The sequence below is a fragment of the Carassius auratus genome, chromosome 28, assembly GCF_003368295.1.
Source record: "Carassius auratus strain Wakin chromosome 28, ASM336829v1, whole genome shotgun sequence".
In the NCBI taxonomy this organism is placed as follows: Eukaryota; Metazoa; Chordata; class Actinopteri; order Cypriniformes; family Cyprinidae; genus Carassius; species Carassius auratus.
In genome coordinates, this window is record NC_039270.1 from 9,929,948 (window position 1) to 9,956,906 (window position 26,959).

The following is a 26,959-nucleotide window of genomic DNA, read 5'->3' on the forward strand; positions in this document are numbered from 1 at the left end:
GCGTCAAACTGGGCCTTGTTTGTAAAACAAGCATCTTCAAAATGCAGGGAACAAACAAAAACACTTGCACAACTCCGTTGATGCTCTGTAAAAATAAACTTCATCCACTGGTCCCTTAATGCTGTTTTTATTTGGTAATCTGTGCAGGGTTGTCTTGCCCTGGCAACCAAAAACACCCTTCTTTTGTGACATTTCGCGACACTCTCGCTCTGATCAGTGAATGTCTGTGCTCTCAGTGCTCTGCTATACGGGAGCGCGCGCTCTTCCGGCAGAAGTGCCCTTAGGACCCATATAAGGAAATTCCGCTCCATCTAACGTCACACTGAGCCATACTTGAAAAAAAAAACTTTCCCAAACTTGTGACAAACCGAAAGGAGTATTTTTGGAACAAAAATACTCCTTCAAACGTACAACTTAATTTTTGAAACTTTGTCCATGTTTAGCATGGGAATCCAACTCTTTAACAGTGTAAAAAACTCAGTATGCATGAAATAGCATTTCACCCCCCCCCCCCCTTTAACATTGAAATAATTCGCTCCAAACGCTCTATTCACATTTGGTGTGAACACAGCATGAGGGTTCAGGGACAGGTCACAGGAGTCGCACTGTCTGGCACAGCATCACTGCTGAAAGTTGACGCATCTTCATGGAAGATGCCAGCAAGTGCAGCAGAGAAAATGAGGTAAAATTGTTGACCCATGAAACAAAGTTGTATGCAAGCTATTTAAGATACAGTTAGCATACCATTCGAACACTAGCAACATGAGTTTACATCTCAGAAATGTGCACCCAAATGAGCATGGCATAATGTGTGGAACTCCAGCTAAACAGTCACGTCTTGACACTTTATGTTACTTTGCATCGCCCGCCACAAGCTCTTTGTCTGCAACACGACATGAGGCCATAACGGATAAAATAATTTCGTTCCTTTGTAAGGACATGAGACCGATCAGTATCGCGGATGGGGCAGGCTTCGGGGAGTTCTGTCAAACAATGGATCCGAGGTTTGATTATTTATCATTTCATGTCAACGAAAAGTTCCATGTTCCATGCTCGCTCAGAGCATTCAATGTCAGTTCTATATGCTGTAAAACTTCAATTAATATTAATAATATTTGTTTCAATCAATGAATGAAGGCTGCTATATTTGGGACAACAGTCACAACCTTAAATTGCTTGCACAAAAATTTGTTTGTTCATTTAAACCGTTATGCGCAGAGAACGTGAGGGTGAGAGAGCTTGAGGTCTGCAGTCTTGGCCATTAGTTGATTTCCTTCTTTTTGTGTAGGTAATACATTGTCATATATGTTTAAACTTAAATAGACTACCTATACAAGTAGTTATGTCTCTTTGTATTATTTTGTCCTGTTATTGACGTAATGCAATACTTGGTTGCATTGACAACATGCGCAACCAGATGTTCGAATATATCAAATATCTGGTGTTTTTTAGAGGGAATATTCAAACGTCATTTTTGAGCAATTTTGACAGCCCTACTGTCCACACAGAGAGGTGTTTAGCTGTATACGCATACATTTTTTATCATAAAGCAGTTTCGTTCACATGGATCTGGTGTTTTGGGAGAGTAAACCCAATATTTTTGGAAACCAGGTCACATACTGTATAAATTAGAAAATGACACCTTTATGTTTTTGCGTGGACAGCAAATGCGTATATTTTCTGAAATTATGACGACATTAGCTCACGTATCACCCTTAATCAGACATCGCTATGTCACGTAACAGCAACAAAAACATGAACAAACACTGAACAATTGTCTTTTTATTAACTAACATTAACACAGATTAATAAATGTTTTGTTCAATGTTCGTTTGTATACTGCACACATGAGGTGTTTCTCAATGTCAAGGAAGGATCCTCGGAAGCCAGTATTTTGAGCTACGTCATTGACATCCGTCGAAGGACTGTTCCAATGTCGAGGATCCTCGGAATTTCAACCAATGACTGAGTCCTTCGTTCGAAAAAAAATATGCCATACACAGGAAAGGATGCATATCTGTATCCTTCGCGCTCTTCGCGCTCTCAAATCACCCACAATCCTATGCGCGCAGCTTTGCTATCTTGTTCAAAAATTCAAGTCGGAGTGTTAACGGTTTTTATTTATGTTACCAAACATTTGTTATAACTGTAGTAAATATAAATAAAGTTTAACGTTTAAATTCCAGTACAAATTACTACCATATTGATATTGTAAATTATACAAATACAAATGGTTAACTGAACTGGACCTGTCATTTAACAATTGTTAACTTGGTTGCATCATCTGCATTTCTTTTATAAATAACTAGTTAAGTTTTCCAAAGTAATTTAACGATACAATTCACAGCGTTATTCAAACGGACCTTTTTACTGACGTAATGACGCAATTACGTGCACTTGCTAGCCTGTTCCATTTACATGTTCTCTGAATGCGAAAGAGGAGCCTCACCTAGCCTCTGAAGGAAGTGACTTGGAAGGATCAGTCCTGCCAAGGAAGTATCCTTGACATTGAGAAACGCCTAGGGTTTATGCTGCAGGTACATTTTTACATTTAAGTCCAAGTCTTCTCCATTTTTAGTGTATCTCTGTGGCAGAATTACACTGCCACATACTGGTCTGGCATGTATACTTCATCGTTTTGTGACGGTTTCATGTGGAACCAAATATTTATTGTATATATATATATATATATATATATATATATATATATATATATATATATATATTTAGTTATTTTGAAGTTTACGACGTAACAAATGTTAATGATCAAAGGTGTCTGATAACTAAAAATCATTGACTAAATGCTGACTTTGCTGCAGTGGATGCATGGCGAATTATTCACAGATTCAGAGCAGGACTGGAGCAGCTCAACAGAATCTGACTGGATGAGTGAGACTGGAAAAGGGAAAGGAAAACAAGGGGTAAAAAGAAAGTTGAATCAACAAAATGGTTACAAGAAGAAAATGGAAAGAACTAAAAACTCTAGTCTTCCAGGTAAGCATAAAATTAAATCTAATATTTTTAACACTAATTTTTGAAACAGTCAGTGATCCTTAAATAGTTGAGGTTCATAAGCAAATCCAATGTCAAGCATCTCCTAGACATTTATTTTTTCATTGATCTGAAGAATACCTTTGATCTGCTTTTTTTAAGGGGTAGACCTAACGGATATCTTTCAAGAAATCAGAAAAAAGGACCAGCTGGCCGTCCATTGTGGAAAACTTGCAGGTCGTCTGTACAGAATAAAATATGACAATGGTACGGTTTTTTTTTTTTTCACATTGTGAGATTAAATTGCATATGTAGTCTTTAAAGTCAGATTTAACTAATGTAGACTGTCACTTAATAAATAAATACATAAACACACTATATGTACAAAAGTATTGGGACACTTGACAATTACACCAACAGGAACTGTAATGACATCACATTCTAAACACAGAAAATGAATATGGAGTAGGTCCCCACTTTGCAGCTATAGGTTGATACCATGAAATTGGTGCCTTTTGCGTCCCTAAGAAATAATAAACATAGATTTAATACAACAACAAATAATAAAAAATAAAAAAAAACCATAACAATACTATAAATTCTTTCATCAATATTACATCTAAAAAGTCACTAAAATATTATTTTAAATAATTTAAATAACATTTATGCTGAAAAGGGTAAAGTTTTTGACTTGTTCCTCACTATGATTTTTATTTTTCATCAGGACTTGGGAGGGTTGGGGGGCATCATGCAATGTCAATACTGTTACCATTTTTAAAATGTAAATTTAAACAATTATATATTACATTTGTTATAATCAATATCTACAAGTAAAATACTTTCAAAGTGTACAATTTGCTTTTGTGAACTTGACTATTAGCTAGAAATTAGCAAATTATTTTGAAATAGTCAAACCTGTTACTGTCAGTCCTTTTACTTTTCAGGGTAACATGTTTTAACATTGGGGTAACATGGATGACATAGATTAGGTGTCACCCTGTTTTTAAAAATTGTCTGTGTAAAATGCAAACATGTTTAAAGGTCACCCTTGGGTGTAATTTGGAGCCAATGCCTATATCATTCAGTGGCATATGAGCAAGAGTAACATTTTAGTTTTTATTTTTGGAATTGTTACTATTACTGTTTCTGTTAATGACCGGGCTAAGATTAACAAACTGACTCATTGTGAAGGTGGCATCCTATCACAGTATCATGCTTGAATGCACTGAGCTGTTCAGAAAGAACCAATTTTTCACAGATGTTTGTAAATGCACACGTAAATGAGTGGCTAGGTGCTTGAGTTTAGACACCTTTGGAAATAGGTCTGATTAAAACACCTGAATTCAGTAATTAAGAGGTATGTCCCAATATCTTTGTCTTTTTAGGCTTAGTCCACATGTACACTGGAATTTTTAGAGAACAGAGTTTTTCCTCCTTTGTTTAAAAAAAATGTTGTCCAAATGAAAACGCAAAAACAGACTATGAAGCGCTGTCAAGAGCATACCAAACCAAAATGTGGCGATATAACCCCAAATGTACAGCCATGTTGGCCAATCAGAAGCCTGGCATAAAAGCATGCACTCTGATGTCACAAGCCAAAATCTCCAGTTTCACAGGCTACGTGACAAAAATCAAACCAGAGTTTCTGAAAAACTTCCCCCTGGCAGGAGTTTTCAAAAAGGTTTGGTTTCAGTGACATGATCCTGCATTCATATGTTCTGTATGTTTCTTATGTTTCAATGTCTTCAGGAGAGAAGTGTATTTCATGTAAAGGGAAATGGTTTACGCCCAGTATGTTTGAGAAGTTTGGAGGAAAAGGACATCACAAGAAGTGGAAGAGTAGCATCTATTACAACCCATCAAATGGCTTCCAACAATTTAAATTACTGGAACTCATACAAGTATGTACACAGCTAGTGTAAGATCTGAATTTATTTGACATTTTTATGAACATATGTGAACCTCATCTTATTTATATGAACCTTCCCTTTTTCTCCTAGAATGGGTGCCTTTCAGAATTTGGACAACTGAGGTCAAATAGAGAGGTATTTTGTATATACAGTACCAAAGCCCATAGGCTTTAAATCAAACCATATTCTTATGTTGTAGTTTAGACCTCAACAGTGATTGTGTTATGTGGATTATTATGAATCGACTTTGATATTTTTGGCTTTTTTTTGGCTTTATAGATTACTTTTGACAATTATCCATTAAGTTATTATCATGGAGAAATGTTTTAAAATCACTAACATTATTAACTCTATTTTACCATAGGGGACATCAAAAGGATTGTTTTCCAAGACTCTGGAAACACCCATATGTGGAATTGAAGAGGAAACAATCCAGCTGGGCGAGTTTGAATCAACATTTGAATTTCAGATTCATTAATTAGTGATCTACCAATGGTGATCTGTCTCAACATCACACCATTTGCATTTTGTTTCCTTTTCTTCAGTTCTGTGATCCCCAGTATACTTGCTTGAGGATGTGTTGCACATATTAAACCAGATTGCTAAATCCAGATTGCCAAAGAACTTTTTCTCTAATTGTTAGGGTTTCTGTTTTTTATGTGGTCATCTACATTGACCCTAATAATGTTTCTGCTTTATGTTTGTTTTCATCCACATACAGACAGTTTTTCAGATGAGTCTATAACTGTTGCTGAAAGAGTCAAAATGGTGAGTGTGCATGTATTGATCAATTGTAAATTATTATTGTATGTGTATTATCCTACTTTGGAGTATATTATCCTATTATTATTAATGACAGGATGTCATAACAGCAGTAGACTCTGCTTAATATTCAAGCAATCTTAACTCCGCCATTTTTGCAGGGCATCAGGACAGCACTAGAGCCGCTGTAGCATTGGTATTGACGAACAATCATTTAAATCAAGACTATTTACACCTTACAAACCTTACTACATTTCAACATCTGCTGTGCACCAGAATGCCAGAACAAGAGGGTGAAACTAGGGTTGCCAACCATCCTGTATTAGCCGGGACGTTCAGGCTTAATTTATGTGTCCTGTACGTAACCTCTCTGGGCCCGTCTCTTGCTCCCTCAGGCAGTAATTAAGTAAATCAAAAAGTCCTGAACACAACAGTTAGAAATCATCTGCCTGTGTTCTGACAAATAATGCTACCTATAAGATTATGTTACCAACACTGTATTTATCCTACTGTAAGGGTAGGTTTATGGTTGGGGTAGGTGTATATGCTAATAGAGCTTTACACCTTATTAATATAATGTTGGAAACAAAATCTGATAGGTGGCACTTTTCACTATCGAATTATGCTTCCATCTGTTTTAATGGGAGGAGGAAAAATCTGACAGGGCAGCAAAAGTTGTCAGAACACCGGCAGGTCGCACTTGCACTTGGGCTAACGCCAATTCCATCCATTTTTTGATTTCAGTAAATCAGTTTTGGCAAATACAAACAATGTGATTATTTTCCATGAGTCTAACATTCAGCATCGCAAGAAAACATGCCATAAATCTGAGATGTGGTCAATAAGGGAAGCCATCAGAGTGCATGCTTTTTGTAAAATTAAGATTTTTTTTTTTACATTTAAGTAATAGCTTCTTAATCTTGTTCTTAAAAAACACGACATGACCAACAAAAAAGTGTCAAGCACTAACAGCACTGCATAATAAATCTATAAGTTATCTTTAACTCTTTACCCCCAGCATTTTTTTTTAAGTTTCCAGCCACCGCCAGCAATTTTGATGATTTTCACTCAAATTTGATAGCCTGCAGTTTATTTTGTTGTATGAATATTTGAATATGCAATACACCAAAATAAAGATCAAAGCCTTTACTTTTAAATAAAATCTGAAAAAAAAACAATTTTATTCTTTCTTTATCAACACTTGAATATAGGTAGGTTTCATAAAGTATAATTTTGAGCAAAAAGGTGAGAAAATCTAATTATCAAAAACTACATCTGGATAATATTCAGTATGATTATCAAGGCATAAATCCAGTAAATTGCTTCATCAACACAGCCATATACCACTTTATACATGGCCTTGTCCCAACTTTTTTGAGATGTGTTGATGCCATGAAATTTAAACTCCACTTAATTTTCACTTAAAATTATACATTTTCTCAGTTTAAACATTTGATATCTAGTTGTATTCTGAATAAAATACTGACATTTTCATATAAAATCATATAAAAAATATACTTTCAAACAGACTGATAAACTAACATTAAATATAAAAATACTGTATTTAAAACAGCTAGTTCATATAAAGTCAAACGCAACTGTCATATCATGCATCCTGTGACAAATTTGCCGCATCTGCGCATGGAATTTATCAGTCTAAATGTTCTGCAAAATCAGTCAGCATGGAAAATCAATTGTAGATTTCATTTAAAGTCCAACAGTTTAACACTAATATTGGACATAAAAAAACACGTTAAATATAAAGTATTCAAAACAGGAAAGTTCACATATTTGGAGTAAAGTTGAATTGAACTGTTGCATCAGTCATAGACCGCTCCAGACCGCGCGCCGCATGACGAGACTGACGCACCGCCACAGAAACAAGAATGAGATACATTCTAACATAACTGTGGAATTAAACTCAGTTAGTGAGAGCTCGTTTAAAATATTACACACATATAGGCCGTTCAGATTATTTGTTAAAGTGCAATGAAATGCCTCATATCTGCAGACGATGTACGTCTGTTTGTGGATGGAGACTCCTTCACCAGCTACAGGTTCTAATCCTCATCTGTGCATGTGTGTGTGTTTGTGTGAAACGCTGTGCTGAGGTGAAATAGATGGACAGTTTATTAGCCAAATTATAATAGGCCGCCTAATAAAAATAATAAATATTATTATTATTATTATTATTGAATACATTGATAGGAGAATAAGCCTAATATCATCTTGTCTATCGACAGAGCCATCTGCTATAGTCGACATCTCTGACTATCGTTGATACACAATACTATCGTCAACCTTAGCTCAGGTTGTTGTGCTGTAGGATGCGTTTTCCATACATTTATTTTTTAGTGGCGACCCGCCACAACATCAAAACTGACCAGTTCTCCAAAATGTTTAGTTTAATAAACATGAGCACGTACTGGACATTTAAAAATCAAAACAAGGCGTGGATATTTTTATATCACCATACTTCTGAAGGAAGACTGTCTTTTGAATTTTTTGTAAGCTTGAGCGCTCCGTGCTTACAGATCGGTTATGTTTAATCTATTAAGTTATGCTATGTACAGGTCTATGTCTTTTGAATTAAATTGCACAGTGAACTCTGTTGCCTTGAAACTCATGGTGGTGCCACTCATTTCATATTCGCTCCCGGCTGTTCCTGTCTGCCAGCATGTTGGTATAAACAGAGTGGGTCACATGACGTCTGGAGTTCTATAATAATAATAATCATTCAATTAAATAATAATGTGTAAGCAATAGCTTGACACTGGAAGAATTCTGCTCACATTCTGAGGGAGTTATTAAAAAAAAGCTAAATATGTACAGTACAAACCCAAATAACTATCTTTATATTTCACCTTTTCCCTCAGTTACTCAAATGTACCCATTTACTGCACCCACATATACTCCATTAAGAAATGAAGCATTGCTTTAATCTTATCCATTTTTTCTGGCACAGAACAGGAGAGAATCTGTAATTGTAGCTGAAACTTTCCGAGAGAAGTTCACCGAACCGGTAGAATCTACTGCCATTGCTAGAGGTTAGTGAGCTCTTTATTTTCTATATATTATAATATTTATCTTGTTTTGAACTTTAATTTTTAAAATTACATATTTTTCATTAAATTTGGAAGCAACATCCAAGGGGAAATGAAGTCCAGGGTAGAGTGGCAGGAGTCAGGGGTGAAGCTCGTGGGCACTTCAGCTAGATATTGTGACAGAGCCATAAAACCCCCCTAAGGAGTGGCTTCGAGACATTCCTAAACAAGAACAGACTTAAGTCTAGGAGGGAGGTGGAGTGGAGGTGGAACAGGGGAAGGACAGGGCCATGTCCCTGTGCAGGAATAGGGGGATCTGTGGACTGAGGCAGAGCAAAGAGCCAAGGCAGAAGCAGCAGAGCAGGAAGCCAGGGTGGAGCCAGCAGAACAGGCTAGGATGAAGACCACCAGGGCAGACCTGAAGACCATCAGGAAGTAGCAGAAGACCACCAGTATTGAGCAGGTGGGCTAATGGCCACCACAGCTGAGCAGACAGGCCGGATATCCTTACGGTGGAGCAGATGGCCACCACAGCAGAGCAGACGTCCTCCAAAATGGAGCTAGTAAGGCAGATGACCACCAAGGCAGATCAGGTAGAAATGCAACAGCAAGCACAGAGAGGTTAACGGGACTCTACTGCAGGAAAGTCAGAGAGTTCATAAATAGCCTCCTTGGCTGTGGCTGGACAGGCAGAGAGTTCAATAATGGGCACCAGCCCATTGAGAGGAGCTGAGGCGGACACCTCCGCTGCTTCAGGAGGTTCTGCTGCAGAAACCGCTACCACTGGAGGTTCTGTAGTGGATGCCACCACACTGTGAGGAGCTGAAGCAGAGCGTGCTTTGGTTCTGACTCATAGCCTGGAACGAGATCTGGAGCAGACTCATAGACAGGAGTAAGCTCTGGTGGCTCCTGGACAGGAACAGACTCTGGGACAGACAGTGAAGAGGCCCTTGGTATGCCAGATACTCTGGCAGAAATCAGTGCTGGGTCTGTCAGACTGGAGATAAGTCCCAGATGTCTTTGGAATGCCTGAGTATCTTCAAGTACAATTCACGATGACCGGGAACACAGGAGTGGCATCCGTGATGACTGAAGACGCTCTGATGTTGTGAAGAAGCTCTGGGCTGGCAGCTATCTTGGTGAAAGGCTCTGGACTGGGAAGCATTTAGAGTGCTAAATCTCTGTTGCTTGAGAGCGCTGAAAAGGCATTGTTTGAGAGTTCAGAAGACGGTATCACTTGAGAGCGTGGAAATGGCATTGGTTGAGAGTTGAATAGACGCTGTACATACTATAAATATTAGTTGTTCAAATATTTGTTTGTTGTTCCTGTGTATTTTACCATTTCAGACTTTGTTAAACCTGTTTGTGTGCACTGTCTCTCATCCTCATGATTTATTTATTTGTCCTGCCCCAAACTAAAATTCACCTGAACCTCCCACTGATGCTACAGAACCTGCAGTATCAAGACAACTGAGGGAATCAATTAGAGAGGTATTTTGTATATACAGTACCAATACACAATAATTTAATGCACATTATAAGCCTATAACCAATAAAACATGAACCATATTCATATGTTGTAGTTCATGCTCACAACAGCGATTGTATTGTGTCGGAATTCACTTTGATGTTTTTGACTTTTTTGGCTCTATAGTTTATATTTTTGTTTATTTTTGACAATGATCCATTAAGTTATCATCAAGCCGAGATGTTTTAAAATCACTGCCATTATAATTTACCCTAGGTGACACCGAAAGAGTCCCTAAAAATATTTTTATCCAAGAGTCTGGAAATACCTGTGTGTCGAATTGAAGAGGAAACATTCCAGCTGCGTGAGTTTGAATGAACATTTGAATTTCAGATTCATTAGGTGATTTACCAATAGTGTTCTGTCTCAACATCATACCATCTACTGTTAATTACCTGTTCTTCAGTTCTCTGATCACCGTTATAATTGCTTGAGGATATTTTGCACATATTAAGCCAGATTGCTGAGTCAAGATTGCCAAAGAGCTTTTTCTTTTATTGTTAGCGTTCCTGTTTTTTTTATTTATTTATTTATGTTGCCACCTACAATGACCCTGAAATGTTTATGGTTTATGCTTGTTTTCTACCACATACAGATCGATTTTCAGATGAGTCTGTATCTGTTGCTGAAAAGGTCAAAATGGTAAGCATGTATTGATCAGTTGTAAATTATTATTTTATGTGTATTATCCTACTTTGTAGAGTTGAGTTTAGCATATGAAGAATGATGCGTAACCATTTATGGAAATATATAAATTTATATAATTATTATTGACAGAATGTCATAAAATATAATATAATATAATAAATATAATATATAAATATAATAATGTAAACAACAGCTTGACACTGGAGGAATTCTGCTCATGTTCTGAGTGAGTCATTATATCAAAATAACTATAATTAGCCAAATAACTAACTTTGTATTTCACATTATCCCTCAGTTACTGAAATGTACCCAATTACTGTTCTTTATAGGCACAGAACAGGAAAGAATATGTGACTTTACCTGAAGCTGTCAGTAAAAAGATCACAGAATGGGTCAAATCTACTGCCAAAGTTAGAGGTTAGTGAGCTCTTTTATTTTCTATTTATTATGATTATAATTATTTTTATTTTGAACGTTGATTTTAAAATTACATATTTTTATTCCGAAGATCTTTGGTTACTTTGACATCTCTTGATTTTGCTTTCAATAATAAGAATATTAAAAATGAGTAGAATATTCACAGTTGGAACAGTAACCATACGCATTCGAAAATTCTTACCAGTGTCTGTTACTGAATTTATGAGTGGTACTAATATTTGTTTTTTCCTTTGTATTTTACTATTTCATACTTTGTATAAATTGTTTGTGTGTGCTACAGTATAAACTCATCCTCATGATTTATATATGTCCTTCCCCAAACCCAGATTCACCTGCACCTCCCACTGATGCTACAGAACCTGCAGTATCTCCTGTCATAGATGAGGACAGTCAGACCACAGATGAAGCAGGTGAAGCAGCAGCAGCTCAGCTGAACTTCAGTGATTCCCCCAATGATGCTACAGAACCTGGAGTATCTCCCGTCATAGAGGAGGCCGATCTGCTTCATCAGACCACAGATGAAGCAGCAGGTGAAGAAGCAGTAGCCCAGCTTAACTTCAGTGATTCTCCCACTGATGCTACAGAACCTGGAGTATCTCCTGTCATAGATGAGGACAGTCAGACCACAGATGAAGCAGGTGAAGCAGCAGCAGCTCAGCTGAACTTCAGTGATTCCCCCAATGATGCTACAGAACCTGGAGTATCTCCCGTCATAGAGGAGGCCGATCTGCTTCATCAGACCACAGATGAAGCAGCAGGTGAAGAAGCAGTAGCCCAGCTTAACTTCAGTGATTCTCCCACTGATGCTACAGAACCTGGAGTATCTCCTGTCATAGATGAGGACAGTCAGACCACAGATGAAGCAGGTGAAGCAGCAGCAGCTCAGCTGAACTTCAGTGATTCCCCCAATGATGCTACAGAACCTGGAGTATCTCCCGTCATAGAGGAGGCCGATCTGCTTCATCAGACCACAGATGAAGCAGCAGGTGAAGAAGCAGTAGCCCAGCTTAACTTCAGTGATTCTCCCACTGATGCTACAGAACCTGGAGTATCTCCTGTCGTAGAGGAGGACAGTCAGACCACAGATGAATCAGCAGGTGATTCAGCAGCAGCTCAGCTGAACTTCATTGATTCTCCTGCTGATGCTACAGAACCTGAAGTATCTCCCGTCGTAGAGGAGGCTGATCTGCTGCTTCATCAGACCACAGATGAAGCAGCAGCCGCTCAGCTGAACTTCAGTGATTCTACTGCTGAATGGCAGAACCCTGATGCTCCTAAAAAGACTAAGAAGACAGAACAGATGCAGTTAATACAATTTCTGGAAAATCAGTTTAATACCATGAACAACACCCTAAAGTCAATTGATTTGTCTTTAAAGAAGCTGGTGGAAAACCAGTCACAACACACACCGCCTCAATATATCTATCTAATTCCTGCTGATTTAGAAAATACCCAGATTAATTCCTTAATCAAGAAGGAGCCAGTCAAAGAAGGTGGGGGTAGTACTGAGCAAGCAGAACTGTGATCTGGGAGGTTATCAATAAATATATTATTATTATTATTATTATTATTATTAAAGCTGCAGTAGGTAACTTTTGTAAATATATATTTTTTACATATTTGTTAAACCTGTCATTATGTCCTGACAGTAGAATATGAGACAGATAATCTGTGAAAAAAAATCCTATTGCCATTTGCAGTTACGGACAGCTCCCGGTAAGAAACAACCAATCAGAGCTGCGGTCCGTAACTTTGTTTGTGTTCAAAATGTAGAAAAATGAATATAATAAGTGAGTACACCATGAATCCATTTTCCAAACCGTGTTTTTGGCTTGTCCTGAATCACTAGGGTGCACCTATAATAAGTGTTTATATTCGGACTATTTTAGATTGCTTCGGGGGTACCGCGGCGGAGTAACCCAGTACCTTTGTGATTCTTCATAGACATAAACAGAGAGAAGTAGTTCCGGCTACGATGTTCTTCCGCAAGACGCAAGCAGTTCTGTTTATTAACCGCTAGAGCGTCAAAAGTTCCCTACTGCAGCTTTAAGTTTGTTTCAGCATAAGAAACTAATTCATACCGGTGTTAAACAACTTGAGTAAATGACTTGAGTAAATGACTTCCGAAATTTTTTGTATCGAGTCCAATTCCGATTCCTGGTCCTGGAATCGATGGAAATTGATTCCAAGAATCGGTTCTTCACTTTGGTGAGGAAAGAATCTCACCATGATGATTGCAGAATAGGTCGTAGTGTCGTTCTCATAATATGAAGCTTTATTTGTATGTGTATGTGTGTGTGTGTGTGTGTGTGTGTGTGTGTGTATAATGATACTGTATGCAAATAAAGCAATAAACTCCGTGAAGCAGTGGTTTACAGTGAATGTATAACAGTTAAGGGGCGTTGTTATTAAACGCAAAAAAAAACTTTAGCTGTTAAAAATTTACTGTAAACCACAGCTTAACGGGGCTTATTGCTTTTATAAAATGGTATTCCACATACATTGTAAAGTTTCACAGAATAAAAAAGAGCAAAGCTAATGATGGCTGATAGAAATGTAAAAAAAAATAGTATTTTAAATTTTAATAAGATTAAGACCCTAGATAATGTCATGATCTCTTCTGTTGTGCACATGGACTGTATGGTCTTCTGAATCCTGTACATTTTGTAAAAAGGATACTGAAACGGTCTTACATCTTTTCTTTGAATGTATGTACAGTATGTGAAGGTTTTTTTGTGTGTTTTTTTTGTGATTGATGTGGAAAATGTATTTAATATGTTGAGTGGAATTAAAATTTGCACAGAAATTTTCAAGCCGCAAACAACAAGAACTATGGGCATCGTCAGAGAATTACATTTCTCTTCTTTATTATAATTATACATGTATACTCCCTTTCCGTTGTTTTTTTTTTTTTTTATGTGTGAATCAAATGTGCTTTAATTTCATTGATACGAATGTTACTTTTAATGCTCTTCATATCTTATGATGCTTTGGAATCATTTAGAACAGTATTTGTGAAATATTTGTATTTGGGTCAAAGACGTTAAGATGTCCGCATCAAAAGAAATGTACAAAAGTGATTTTTATTTTTATTTTTGTCTATAAAAAGCACATTAAATGTAAGTAAAATGTCTACTTTTAAGGTTTCAAATAAGTTTTTGGAGAATAAAATGTCAAAATTTGGTTAAAATAATGTAACATTGTCATTCAGTGTAACACAATATTTATGCAAAAATTCAAACAACATGCTTATTCTGACATGTACATATTAAAATATCTAAAAGAATAATGGAGCATACAACATTTTATTGTGTTTTAAATTAGTAAAAAAAAATCTTACTGACAAATGGGCAAAACCAAGGATAGTGGCAAATGTTAAAAATGTAAAATTACAACTCATTAGTATTTGGGGTGAAAGTAATTAGTCTTTTAATATGTCATAAATTGATTTTTGTTGTAAATATGCCTGACAAGATTGTTACACTTGGGGGGTGGGGGGCACTACAACAGTTGAAAGCAGTATTACACTTTTTATGCTTTAACACTTTCGTCTTTGACCAATTTACTGTATTACTTTATGTATAATTCCGTATATGTATAATTGACCGTAAATAAAAACTTCTGAATGTTTTTTATTTTTTTAATTTTTTAACTGATGCATTACGCTATCAATCCGATTCAGAACACTATTCAGACTTCTAATCACCTTTAGCGAAACGAATGGTAAAAAAATAAATAAAAAATAAAATATATATATATATATATATATATATATATATATATATATATATATATATATATATATACAGGTCCTTCTCAAAAAATTTGCATATTGTGATAAAAGTTCATTATTTTCCATAATGTAATGATAAAACTTTCATATATTTTAGATTCATTGAACACCAACTGAAATATTTCAGGTCTTTTATTGTTTTAATACTGATGATCTTGGCATACAGCTCATGAAAACCCAAAATTCCTATCTCAAAAAATTTGCATATCATGAAAAGGCTCTCTAAATGAACTGTTAACCTAATCATCTGAATCAACTAATTAACTCTAAACACCTGCAAAAGATTCCTGAGGCTTTTAAAAACTCCCAGCCTGGTTCATTACTCAAAACCGCAATCATGGGTAAGACTGCTGACCAGAAGGCCATCATTGACACCCTCAAGTGAGAGGGTAAGACAGAGAAAGAAATTTCTGAACAAATAGGCTGTTCCCAGAGTGCTGTATCAAGGCACCTCAGTGGGAAGTCTGTGGGAAGGAAAAAGTGTGGCAAAAAACACTGCAAAACGAGAAGAGGTGACCGGACCCTGATGAAGATTGTGGAGAAGGACCGATTCCAGACCTTGGGGGACCTGCGGAAGCAGTGGACTGAGTCTGGAGTAGAAACATCCAGAGCCACCGTGCACAGGCGTGTGCAGGAAAAGGGCTACAGAGAAGCAGCACTGGACTGTTGTTCAGTGGTCCAAAGTCCTTTCTTCGGATGTCGGATTCGCATGTCATTTGGAAATCATGGTGCCAGAGTCTGGAGGAAGACTGGGGAGAAGGAAATGCCAAAATGCCTGAAGTCCAGTGTCAAGTACCCACAGTCAGTGATGGTCTGGGGTGCCATGTCAGCTGCTGGTGTTGGTCCACTGTGTTTTATCAAGAGCAGGGTCAATGCAGCTAGCTATCAGGAGATTTTGGAGCACTTCATGCTTCCATCTGCTGAAAAGCTTTATTTAGATGAAGATTTCGTTTTTCAGCACGACCTGGCACCTGCTCACAGTGCCAAAACCACTGGTAAATGGTTTACTGACCATGGTATTACTGTGCTCAATTGGCCTGCCAACTCTCCTGACCAGAACCCCATAAAGAATCTGTGGGATATTGTGAAGAGAAAGTTGAGAGACGCAAGACCCAACACTCTGGATGAGCTTAAGGCCGCTATCGAAGCATCCTGGGCCTCCATAACACCTCAGCAGTGCCACAGGCTGATTGCCTCCATGCCACGCCGCATTGAAGCAGTCATTTCTGCAAAAGGATTCTCGACCAAGTATTGAGTGCATAACTGAACATATGTATTTGAAGGTTGACTTTTTAAAAACCCCTGCAGTTACCCGCGGTTATGAGTCATTCAAAAATATTTTTTATGATATTCGGGCCCGGTCGGTCGGGTACTAGACACATTTTTTAAATACATAGGCCTACACTTGATTGGCTGAATAACTGGTGAAGATGACGCACGAGCTCAGTCTGCAGGTGGAGACGGCAAAGAAGACTACATGGGGGAGCAAAATCGCTGTTTTTGGTACAACATGATTTTGACGACTTCATTAAGTTTTGTTTTATAGAAAACTCTTTTTAAAAGATTTCCGTTTTGTATAAATTGTATCTTAATTTTGATCAATGTTTTATCAATAAGTTGTCTGCGTATTTAATAAATAAGAAGCAAATATATAGCCTAGCAGACAATGTAATAAGGTGCCGGCAGGATCACTTGCATTGCATGTGAACTAAACTCAGCGTGTGCCTCACAGATTTGAGAAATATAGGCTATATTACAGACAGCTTGAAATGTCTTCTTTTAAAACGAAAATATTCAAACCAAAATAAACGGGCTACTCTCTGATGATGTAATCCATATGAAATGTGCATTTCTCTCTGGCGTTCATGGCGTTGTCAACTTCATCTTTGCAGCAACACAGAAAACACCAGTTTATTACTAAACAATAAAATTACCCCTTGCATATTTTCGAGCCAGCAGGCCATTCAGGGTTGAGCGAGACCCCATGGAACGAGCGAGCGGATCGGGATATTCACGAGCTCGGATCGGAACAAACCCGAGCCTCAATGTCTGCTGACCGTGCAGAAACATACAAATAGACATAGCCAGACCAGACTGTTTTGGTACAAATTATGAGCTTACTGACGATTTTTTATCATTCTTGACAAAATTGTTATATATTAAAACACCAAAAATTAACAAATTATTAAACCACACTGTATACAATCTATTCTTAATATCTATTTAAAAAAAAATACATCTGACTATTTTCAATTGACCAAGTAATCCTCATTAAATAAAACTCATAAAAATCACAGAATACTTTTAAATATGTATAATAAACTGATGATCAAACATTTTTGAACATTTCTGTACCCCTCCCTGTTTTCGTACCTGTTTATCTGAAAGAGCTGCCTGTCTGTTGTCTTCTCCCTGGTCCTCACTGTGATAGAGAAACAAAAAACGGTTTCTTGACAGCCTTAGGAACTTGATTTAGTATACAGCTGTTTACGGGAGTCTTTAAAACATTAAATGCATTAATGTATAGCCTAACTTTACAAAGCTGCTGTTTTTCTATACGGTTTCCTATTTTATTGATTGAATTGCATCTTCTTTACCTGATCACCTGCTCCTCCTCTTCCTCTGCTGACTTTTCTACCCTGCTGCTATATTTACCTCGAATCTATTATAAAAAACATGTTTAGAGATTATACACCTCATAACGTTATGAAATTTGTGTATAATCACCATTCATAAAATTCTTACATAGTAGAGATTAGCAAAAGAAAGAAATTAAGTATTTAAACCACCAGTAGGCGGCAGCGTTTCACTGTTTTAATGAGTTAGGCACTTAAATCGTTCATTCATCCAATTCGTTCAAAAGTCAGATTAATTTAGAAAGAAAACAAACACCGATGTGAATACTTGTGTCATTGATAATTACGGACACTATTGAAAAATAAACTAGCAAAACAGAGAGCTGCTTTGGTAACTTGTTATACTGATAGTTATAACAAATACATTGCAATGGATTAGCTAGCTAAAATATATGTGGTGTGTACTTAGCTATTACACAATATTCCCATACCTCATTCTCAGTAACGTTACACGCTTTATTTATTTTTATTTTATTTTTTGCATCCCTCTCTGCCCAGCGGTTAAATATAGTCCGCTGTGCAGCGCTTCTCTTCATTTTTAGCGCTAACCTTACCCGTGTAGCGCTCTCCCATTCAAACACCACTCGCGTTGTTTTGGTGAAAGTGCGACTCGTTGGTTGGGCGTTACCAATCGGTTCAATGGAGGGGGGGGGGTGTTTTTGTCTGACTTATTACGACAAACTCATATTCGATTAGGAACAAAATTATTGTTACAAAATAAATTAATTCTACATATTTTTCATTTGATCTGCTGTTATTTTCATGTTGAAATATTGGGGGGTGGGGGGGGGGGGGTTATTGTAACTGATGGATTTGAATACTGGGGGGGGGGGGGTTACCTCACCACACACCCCCCTCCCCCCATAAACTACGCCCCTGCTTTTGTTGAGCTGAAAAAGGCTCTGAATGAGGAGTCGATTCCAACCTTTGGACTCCCAACGCCTCGGAATCGATTCCCAGTCCTACCGCGCATTTGCTACCGCCCACTTTCTCTTTACTTGCAGACAGACGGATATCGCCATATCCAAAGGCTTTGAGGTAACTTGCAAGCTGCTTTTTACTGTTATCGAGTAGTATTTAAAAAGTAGTTTGAAGCTTTTAGTGTTTTGAAACAAAAATGCAATTTCAGAAGCGTCGCGAGAGTGAGGACTTCTTGAAATATCTACCTGCATTACGTAAATGTTTCCAATCTTTTTTTCGTTGTTCCACTGCATTTCTGTTGTTTTTCTGTTTTGTAAACACGTGCTACAACCTCGAGGCGTCGTAAGCATCGACTACATTCAAAACACACACTCAAGCTAAAACCATAGACTGTATAAAAACAGGTTAAAACTTGTTACATTTTGTAAAAACGCGCCTCAGGTACCTCCAAGGGAGCTTCAAAATGCCTGAAAATGGACTTATGTTTTGTTCTTTATAAACCAGGGTACTCATGGTCTTATAAATTCTGCCTCTACTAAAAGTGTAAATCACAGAATTACTGGAGAACAGTTTGCTGTTACAATTTATGAAATCCCATTTTCATTATTTTAACTACGTTAAAATAAATATTTGGATAGTCTTAGTTTTTTTTATTTATTTACATTTGACTTAAGTGATTATATTTGCAACATTAACCTTTAACAATAAAAAGAGCATAACATTTTTTTGAATAAATGCTAATTATTAGGAGATGGATGGAGAATTATTTACAGATCCAGAGCATGATTAGGCCAGCACATCTGAATCTGGATGAATGAGATGGTGAAAAGGAAAGGAAAACAAAGGGGTGAAAGAAAGACGAATTAACCAAATAGTGGCAAGAAGAAAATAGTCAAAAGTAAAAACTCTAGGCTTCCAGGCAAGCATAAAACGATACCCAGAATAAATATGTTTAAACTTTGTTTCTTGAAACAGTCTAGATTGACAATTGGCAGCATTAGACCATTTATGAAGTAAGTTGATATTCATTAGCATATCCAATATAACATAACATTTACCCCTCATAGACCTGAAGAAGATGAATGCTGAAGCAGTTATGATCCAGATTAAGCCAGAATGTGAACTGAAGGAAAGCTGCACAGAAACTGATTTTAATGAAGATGACCGAAGTGGAATGAAAGAAAAAATGAAAAAGCAAAGATGCTTCGAGCAGAGTAAGAACAAGAGGCCGTTTTCCCACCAAATATCCAGTGTAAACAGGAATAAAAATTACACGGGTAATTAATGCTTTAATACATAATAGTTTTTTTTTCTCAATAAAGTCATACATCTAGACATTTTTTGTTGGTGTTGTTGTTTTAATCTGAAGAGTAATTTTGAACTGTCTTTGATTGTATCCTGAGAAAATATTAGTCTAATTATGTTTTTTTTTTTTTTTTGTAGACCTAAAAGATGTCTTTCAAGAAGTCAGAAATAAGAAACAGCTGGCTGTTCGTTGTGGAAAAATGTTAGGTTGTCTCTACAGAATAAAATATAACAATGGTAAGTTTTGGGTGGACAAAAACAATTTAAGAGTAAACTTGGATAATACACTATCCATTAATGCAATACATGGGATGTCTGGCCAATAAGACTTAGGCCCAGTCCTGCATGATCTCATGGCAATTCGTACATATTGTACAAGGTGGCTAATTTGTAATTAATTCGTACAAATTCATAAATCGTCTCTATTTTACGAGTTTCACAATTCATATGAATTTGTATGAATGACCTACATATAACCCTGACCCTGAACCTATCCGTCAGTTGGGTCTAGACAAATCGTACAAAATGGTGGTCGGGAAATTTTTGGGATTTTTTGTTGGCAAAAAATCCCATTTCTACCCCTTTTGTTTTGTTTCATTCGCTAAGTTTGCTAACCTCATCACTACAGACTGAATTATAGTGCAACAGTATATTGTCTGGTCTGATCAGGGAGATAACCATTGTAGACATATGATTAGAAATCGCTAAACCTTTTTTTTCTCAGATATTGCAAATTCGAGAGAGAGAGAGAGAGCTGGAAATTGCGTGTATGCAGGTCTCTCTTTACAATATGATCATTCACAGTAGTTTGAATAACATCCATTAAAACATTTGTATCCCTTTCGACACCTTTTTGAGAAAAATTAAAGCTTCTTAGTTTATATCGTCTAATGCCCTCTTTAAATGATCCAAATCACTCTTTTGGTATTCTAAAATTTCCATGTTTTTCTATTTATAGTCTGATGACTAAACCTCCTCTCTGTAAGTTTCCTTAATATCACAGTAAAATGATTATGTGACAATCCTGTAATCATATTATAAATTCTTAAGTAAATTATCTGGTTTATTTGTAAATAAAATATATGATAAACTTGTGTTTCAGATCATCTAGTTATTCTTGTGGGCCCTAGTTACTAGTAATCTTTCAATTTCTTCCTTCCAGTTTTAGCTAACCTATTAACATTTAAATCTCCAAGTAGAATAACTTCTTTAATAAAATCAAATTATTTATATATAATTGATCTATATAAATTATAATTATTTTATAATTTATATATATAAATTATATAATTTATCATAAAATTCATTTTTTGATAAACCGCTATAATTATAAAAGACATTTGCGGTGAAAGAGAAACATCTTAAACAATACATTCAATATCGAAGTTATAAGCTAACTGTAGTTCCGTACATCAAATACTATCCTTAATATAAAACATAATACCCCCACCTCTACCCTCCAACCTATCCCTTATAAAAATATCATAACCAGGAATGCACAACATTGCTGATGGTAAAGTATGGTAAATCTTTTTAAAAAAAATCTGTCCACGTGAAAACACAAAAGCATGCTATGAATCACTGTTGAGCATGTCAAGCCAAAAGGTGGCGATATAATCTTAACCGTAAAGCCATGTTGGCCAATCAGAATCCTGAAAACATTTCCAGTAAGCAGAGATAACAGCACATGCTCCTACATCACAAGCCAAAATCTGCGGTTTCGCTGTCTACACTATAACACTGCAACCTGAGTTTTTGAAAATCTTTTTCCTGGCAGGAGTTTTCAAAAATGCCCAGTTTCATGGACCTGGTGCTGTGTTTGCATGTGGATGAATGGCCAAACCGAAAATACCCGCATTCGTGTGGACAGACATAAAAAAATCAAAATTTTAATTTGTGACAAGATGTTTCAATTCATCACATTTTGCCATAAAGCTACAGATTTTTAAATGACATCCCAACAATCCTTTTGGTTTGGCACCAATGTCCCACAGAATGCTTGCGTTTTGTACAGTTTTAAGGAGTTAAGTTCTCTTTTGGAAATTTCCGGATTAACTCTATACTTAAAACTAACCTCTGAGCTCATTTGATAAAAAAATTTGTAAAGAGGACACAATCAGCACTTTTTCCTATGGTAAGGCTTCTACATTACCCAAGTCTGTCCTTGAAGGCTGTATATATCCACATGGACGGCTCTGATGTATCATGACACGGCCGCGTAGTGTATTAGTAGTGCAGCAACATAGATTAATATAACCATCCACTCTTTTGATATTCTGTGCTATTTTGCTGAGAGTACTTAGAATTTACGTACTACCCTCTGCTATCTTGGATCTTCTTCTTTATCAGGCACTGATGTTGGACAAGAAGGCCTGTCCTCACAATCTCCGTTACAGTTCAACCCAAAGGTGGGGTTGAGGTCAGGGCTACATATGTGCAGGCCATTCAAGTTCTTCCAAACCAAACTCATCCATGTCTTTATGGACCTTGCTTTGTGCACCTTGGCACAGCCATGCCTGGTTTATACTTGTACGAGGGCAAAGGTCTGCATGGTGTAAATGATGTCATTGTGGAGTAGACAACTCCACTTCTGAAGATTCACAGCTTCAGGGCGACTAACCAAACATTTTCACTGGTATCTTTATGAATCGGAAGAAATAGAACAGAAAAGAGCCTACCTCAAACTGTTCCCACTAAGTTGGAAGCATAGCATTGTGCAAAACTTTTTGGTACAGTATGCTGAAGCATTAAGTTTCCCTTCACTGGAAATAAGGGGTCTAGGCCAAATCCTGCCATAACAGGCCTAATTTTATGCACAATGCTCTCTCTTCCACTGAACGTCCAGTTGGGTAAGTAATGTTCTCCTGGTATCCACTAAGCCCAGACTCACTCGTCAGACTACCAAACAGAGAAGTGTGATCCATCATTCTGCAGAACAGGTTTCCTCTGCTCCAGAGTCCAGTGGTGGTGTGCTTTACACCACTCTATCCAACTCTTAATTCAACTCTAAACTTGATGACACAAAGCTGCTCAACTATGCAAATCCATTCCATTATCTCCTGACACATTTTTTTTTGTCTCATTCCTACTGTCTGTTTTAACAAACCAGAATTTATTATTTAAAATATTTGCACTTCATTTATATGTTCTGTATAATGTTTCTCTGTCTTCAGGAGAGAAGTGTATTTCATGTAAAGGGGAATGGTTTACACCCAAACAGTTTGAGGAGCTTGGAGGAAAAGGACATCACAAGAAGTGGAAGAGTAGCATCTATTACAACCCATCAAATGGCTTTCAACAAATGCCATTAGAGAAACTCATACTAGTATGTATTCAGCTAGTGTGAAGTCTGAGTTTATTTGACATTTTTATGAACATATGTGAACCTCATCTTATGTAAATTAACTTTATTTGTATTTTTTTTTCTCCTAGAACGGGTGTCTTTCAGATTTTGGACAACTGAGGAAGTCAATTAGACTGGTATTTAATATATATAGTACAAGTGCACAAGTTACAGTATAAGTCCATAGGCCATAAAACATAAATTATATTCATATGTTGTAGTTCAGCCTCACAACACTTATTGTATTCTGGGGAGGGTTATAGATTACTTTTGAAAATAATCCATTAAGTTACTAATATCATGCTGAAATGTTTTAAAATCACAACCATTGTATTTTATCACAGGTGACACAGACGGATAGAGACGATGCAAACTCAGTGGAAAATGTAACAAGAAATAATGAATCAATTAACTCCTTAAAAGGTTTTCCAGAGTCCTGGAAAAGACTGTTTTCCAAGACTCTGGAAATACCTGTGTGTGGAATTGAAGAGAAATCTATCCAGCCGGGTGAGTTTGAATCAACATTTGAATTTCAGATTTATTAGTTAGTGATCTGTGTGTCACTATAACACCATCTAGTGTTTATTACCTGTTCTTCACTTCTCCACCATACTTCCTTGAGGTTGTTTTGCAGATATTAAGCCAGGTTGCTGAGTCTAGACTGTCATAGAGCTTTTTTCTTTCATTGTTAGTGTTTCTGTTTTTATGTGGTCATCTACATTTACCCTATTTTTTTTTTTTTTAGCACATACAGACAGTTCTTCGGATGAGTCTGTGTCTGTTGCCAAGAGAGTCAAAATGGTGATGTGTTTATTTATTGATCAATTGAAAATTATTAGTTCGATTATTACTGCATGTGTATTACACTATTGTGGTGAGTTTATAATGTATCACAATATATTTTTAAGGGATGTAAATGGAAATATAAATATGTATATTATTATCATTGACAAATTCTGCTCACATTCTGAAGGAGTGATTATATAAAAATAAATTAATATATAAAATTAATCCAAATAACTAACTTTATCTTTCACATTCACCCTCAGTTACTGACATTTACTCAATTACTGTACACAAATATCCTTCATTAACAAATAAAGCATTGCTTCAATCTTCTTCTTTTTTTTTTTTTTTTTTTTTCGAGACAGAACAGGAGAGAATCTGTGAATTTGGCTGAAACTGTCGGTAAAAAGATGCCAGAACTGGTAGAATCTCCTGGAGGTTAGTGAGCTCTTTATTTTCTGTCATTTATTTTATTTTGAACTTCTGATCATATTTTGATAAGATTATCTTTGGTAAATTTCATATCTCTTGTTTTTGCTTCTCATTAAAATAAAAATATGTATAGTACAACAATAACCACTGGCCTTTGAAAACTCTTAGCAGTGTCTGTTACTGAGTGCACTAATATTTCTTTATTTCCTTTGAGTTTTAAAATTTCTGAATAATCTCTTTCCCAAACTAAGATTCATCTTCACCTCCCACTGATGCTACAGAACCTGCAGTATCTCCTGTCATAGATGAGGCTGATCAGACCACAGATGAAGAAGCAGCTGAATGGCAAAATCCTGTCGTTTCTGAAGAGACTGAGAAGACAGGCCAGATGCAGCTGTTTGAATTTCTGGCAAACCAGTTTAGTGCAATCAACAACACCCTGCAATCAATTGATTTGTCTTTGAAGAAGCTGGTGGAAAAACAGTCACAAAACACACTGCCTCAATATTTCAGTCTAACTCCTGCTGTTATTGAAAATCCCAGGATTCACTCCTCAGTCAAGGAGGAGCAAATGATGGAGGTTTTAAATAACTGAAGAAGACTAAAGTTTGACACTGAACAAATTAGGGGTAATACTGCAGTTATAATTAAAAGGATATATATATATATTTGGTAAACTTCTTACTGTTTTTGTCACATATTTAAAATGTGATTTAAAATCTCATTAAAATCTCAAAATGTTTTATTTCATTTCAGTTTTTTTTTGTGTCTAACATTTTTCCAGAAATAAAACAGCACCGATGTTTCAATCCACTTCATGCAGTTAAAATTATCTATAAAATATACCATAGTCATAAAACCATGAAAAAATTACAGTAAACTATAAAAATTTTCCCGTTTTGTCTCTGGGTCAGGTTATTAACAGGCAAATGTACCTATGATCACTTTTGATCATTCATAATCGGCATTATTACAGTTTTTCCTCAGTCGCTGTGGTACATTTCTCGAATCATCCTTGAGATTTGTAAAACAGTAAGTGTTTCTCAAAACACCATGGATTACCTGCAAAAGCCAGTCTCTTGCTCAAAATCTTTAGTTCATCTCTCAAAAATAAATATCTGTGTCAATGAACATGTCAGGTCCAGGCACTCGGCCCAAGGAAGGTATCCGGTGCTGGATGAAGGTTTCTTTCGTGTTCGGTCTTTCAGCGCGTAGAGTTATTTAATTTAGGTTAAACTCAAATCTGACTCCTTTTGTATTATTATTTAATCTGACTCCATTTTATTATGACCTCGCATTTAGGTTGAAAGGCAAATTGGTTGTTTGTTGGTCTCTAATTATTATTGTTATTCTTCTGACATTTGATTATTCTAATCTAACTCTTTATTTTACTCTAAATCTAAATCTATCCTAATGTGTCCTATGCTCCATCTAGTCTGAGTTTTAGTATGCACTTAACCCTGGTTGCAGATTTGCGGAAACATAGCCTTCACTTAATCTACTTGAGAAAATAATTTCAGAGTAAGTCAGAGTAAATCAAATGTAACAATTTATTATCAGTCACGTAAGGATATTCCTAATTCATAGATATCAAATCAATACAAGACATCAAATTCTCAAAGATGAATCTACGAGTAAAAGATGCATACCTGACTTTTAGAAAAATACATAGTATGAAGTGTGTGGACACACTTCATGCTATGGGCTCATTCCAGCTACAGAAGGCCCTGATCCTTTCGCTGCAATCGTTTAAATACCTCAGACCAAGACAAACATCCCCCGAGATGGAGACAGGAACTAACAATTGGAATTTGCATTAACTCAGGTCCCAAGCCTGGGTGGTTTTACAACTCAATGGGAACTGGAGGACACTGGGAAGGGGCACTCCTATTACAGTAGGCAAAATATCTCTTAACTCTTAGGATCTGTATTATCTTTTAATCTACTTTTGTAAGATTGAGACCATTGTACCAGTTGCACTGAGACATTTCAAATGATACCAGACATGAGTGTTAGTTCACTTGCATTGACATTTTCATGTAATCATTTTGAGTTGATTGAGTAGAAGGAAGAATGGGTGAAGGGATTTAAAATTAAACAAATGGCCAGAAGGGGAGGAGGTCTCCTGCTCCTCCACTCTGTGGGGTGTCTCGAAGATGCCCGTGTATGTTTGTATTGTCTGTTTCTCAAGAGAAACAGTATCTTAGGTTCTTTCATCCTTACAAACATGTCAGTGCCATCAGAATGACAAGTCCTTGTGTCATAGTTTACGGATAAGACGGTCAAATCGCTTAGTCATGTTGTCTAAATAACAGTGTACCCTGGAGGGATGTTCTGATGTAAACTATGGCAACATTATGGATGACAGTGCAACCCTGGCCCTTGGACGAACAGCGTTGGGGATAGTTGGCAGGTGGAAAGT

General features: G+C 36.6%; 2 protein-coding genes and 1 long non-coding RNA gene across 7 annotated transcripts in view; 2 read left to right on the forward strand and 1 right to left on the reverse strand.

Moving 5' to 3' along the window:
* Positions 1-12,975, forward strand: part of LOC113046750 (uncharacterized) — a 30,426-nt gene extending 17,451 nt beyond the window's left edge. Inside the window, exons 2-13 of one of the 2 annotated variants that reach the window (XM_026207702.1) lie at positions 2,820-2,994; positions 3,154-3,258; positions 4,741-4,892; positions 4,992-5,036; positions 5,266-5,341; positions 5,623-5,669; positions 8,629-8,710; positions 10,158-10,198; positions 10,452-10,539; positions 10,831-10,877; positions 11,213-11,300; positions 11,648-12,975. In XM_026207702.1, coding sequence (XP_026063487.1) covers positions 2,823-2,994; positions 3,154-3,258; positions 4,741-4,892; positions 4,992-5,036; positions 5,266-5,341; positions 5,623-5,669; positions 8,629-8,710; positions 10,158-10,198; positions 10,452-10,539; positions 10,831-10,877; positions 11,213-11,300; positions 11,648-12,846 — 2,142 coding nt within the window. In that variant the 5' untranslated portion in view covers positions 2,820-2,822 and the 3' untranslated portion in view covers positions 12,847-12,975. Of the gene's footprint in view, positions 1-2,746; positions 2,995-3,153; positions 3,259-4,740; positions 4,893-4,991; positions 5,037-5,265; positions 5,342-5,622; positions 5,670-8,628; positions 8,711-10,157; positions 10,199-10,451; positions 10,540-10,830; positions 10,878-11,212; positions 11,301-11,647 lie in introns of those variants that run through there. The other variant, XM_026207701.1, reaches the window with a different exon arrangement.
* Positions 12,476-17,777, reverse strand: LOC113046754 (uncharacterized). The gene is made up of 3 exons (XR_003276150.1): positions 17,712-17,777; positions 17,488-17,536; positions 12,476-12,604 (listed from the first exon to the last, which is right to left on the reverse strand). It is a non-coding gene; the product is annotated as an uncharacterized LOC113046754 (long non-coding RNA).
* An 857-nt stretch (positions 17,778-18,634) lies between these two features.
* On the forward strand, positions 18,635-25,287 carry LOC113046755 (uncharacterized). 4 transcript variants are annotated; one of them, XM_026207708.1, is made up of 9 exons: positions 18,635-18,788; positions 19,739-19,948; positions 20,115-20,213; positions 23,150-23,301; positions 23,409-23,456; positions 23,664-23,826; positions 24,065-24,120; positions 24,471-24,543; positions 24,789-25,287. In XM_026207708.1, the coding sequence occupies exons 2-9, from the start codon at positions 19,750-19,752 to the stop codon at positions 25,130-25,132; spliced, it is 1,134 nt and encodes a 377-aa protein (XP_026063493.1). In that variant the 5' UTR covers positions 18,635-18,788; positions 19,739-19,749; the 3' UTR covers positions 25,133-25,287. The 4 variants fall into 4 exon arrangements, with proteins under 4 accessions (XP_026063493.1, XP_026063489.1, XP_026063490.1 ...); XM_026207704.1 differs by lacking the exon at positions 18,635-18,788 and adding an exon at positions 18,789-18,925; XM_026207705.1 differs by lacking the exon at positions 18,635-18,788 and adding an exon at positions 18,789-18,925 and having other exon boundaries at positions 24,819-25,287.
* The last annotated feature ends 1,672 nt before the right edge of the window (positions 25,288-26,959 follow it).

Excerpts from the sequence above, each read along its gene's own strand:
- LOC113046755 (XM_026207704.1), top strand. The coding sequence starts at position 18,868 with ATGCAATTTCAGAAGCGTCGCGAGAGTGAGGACTTCTTGAAATATCTA. Across the intron at positions 18,926-19,738 it reads GAAATATCTACCTGCATTAC|ACCTGAAGAAGATGAATGCT; the intron begins GTAAATGTTTCC and ends TACCCCTCATAG. Across the intron at positions 23,827-24,064 it reads AGAGAAATCTATCCAGCCGG|CACATACAGACAGTTCTTCG; the intron begins GTGAGTTTGAAT and ends TTTTTTTTTTAG.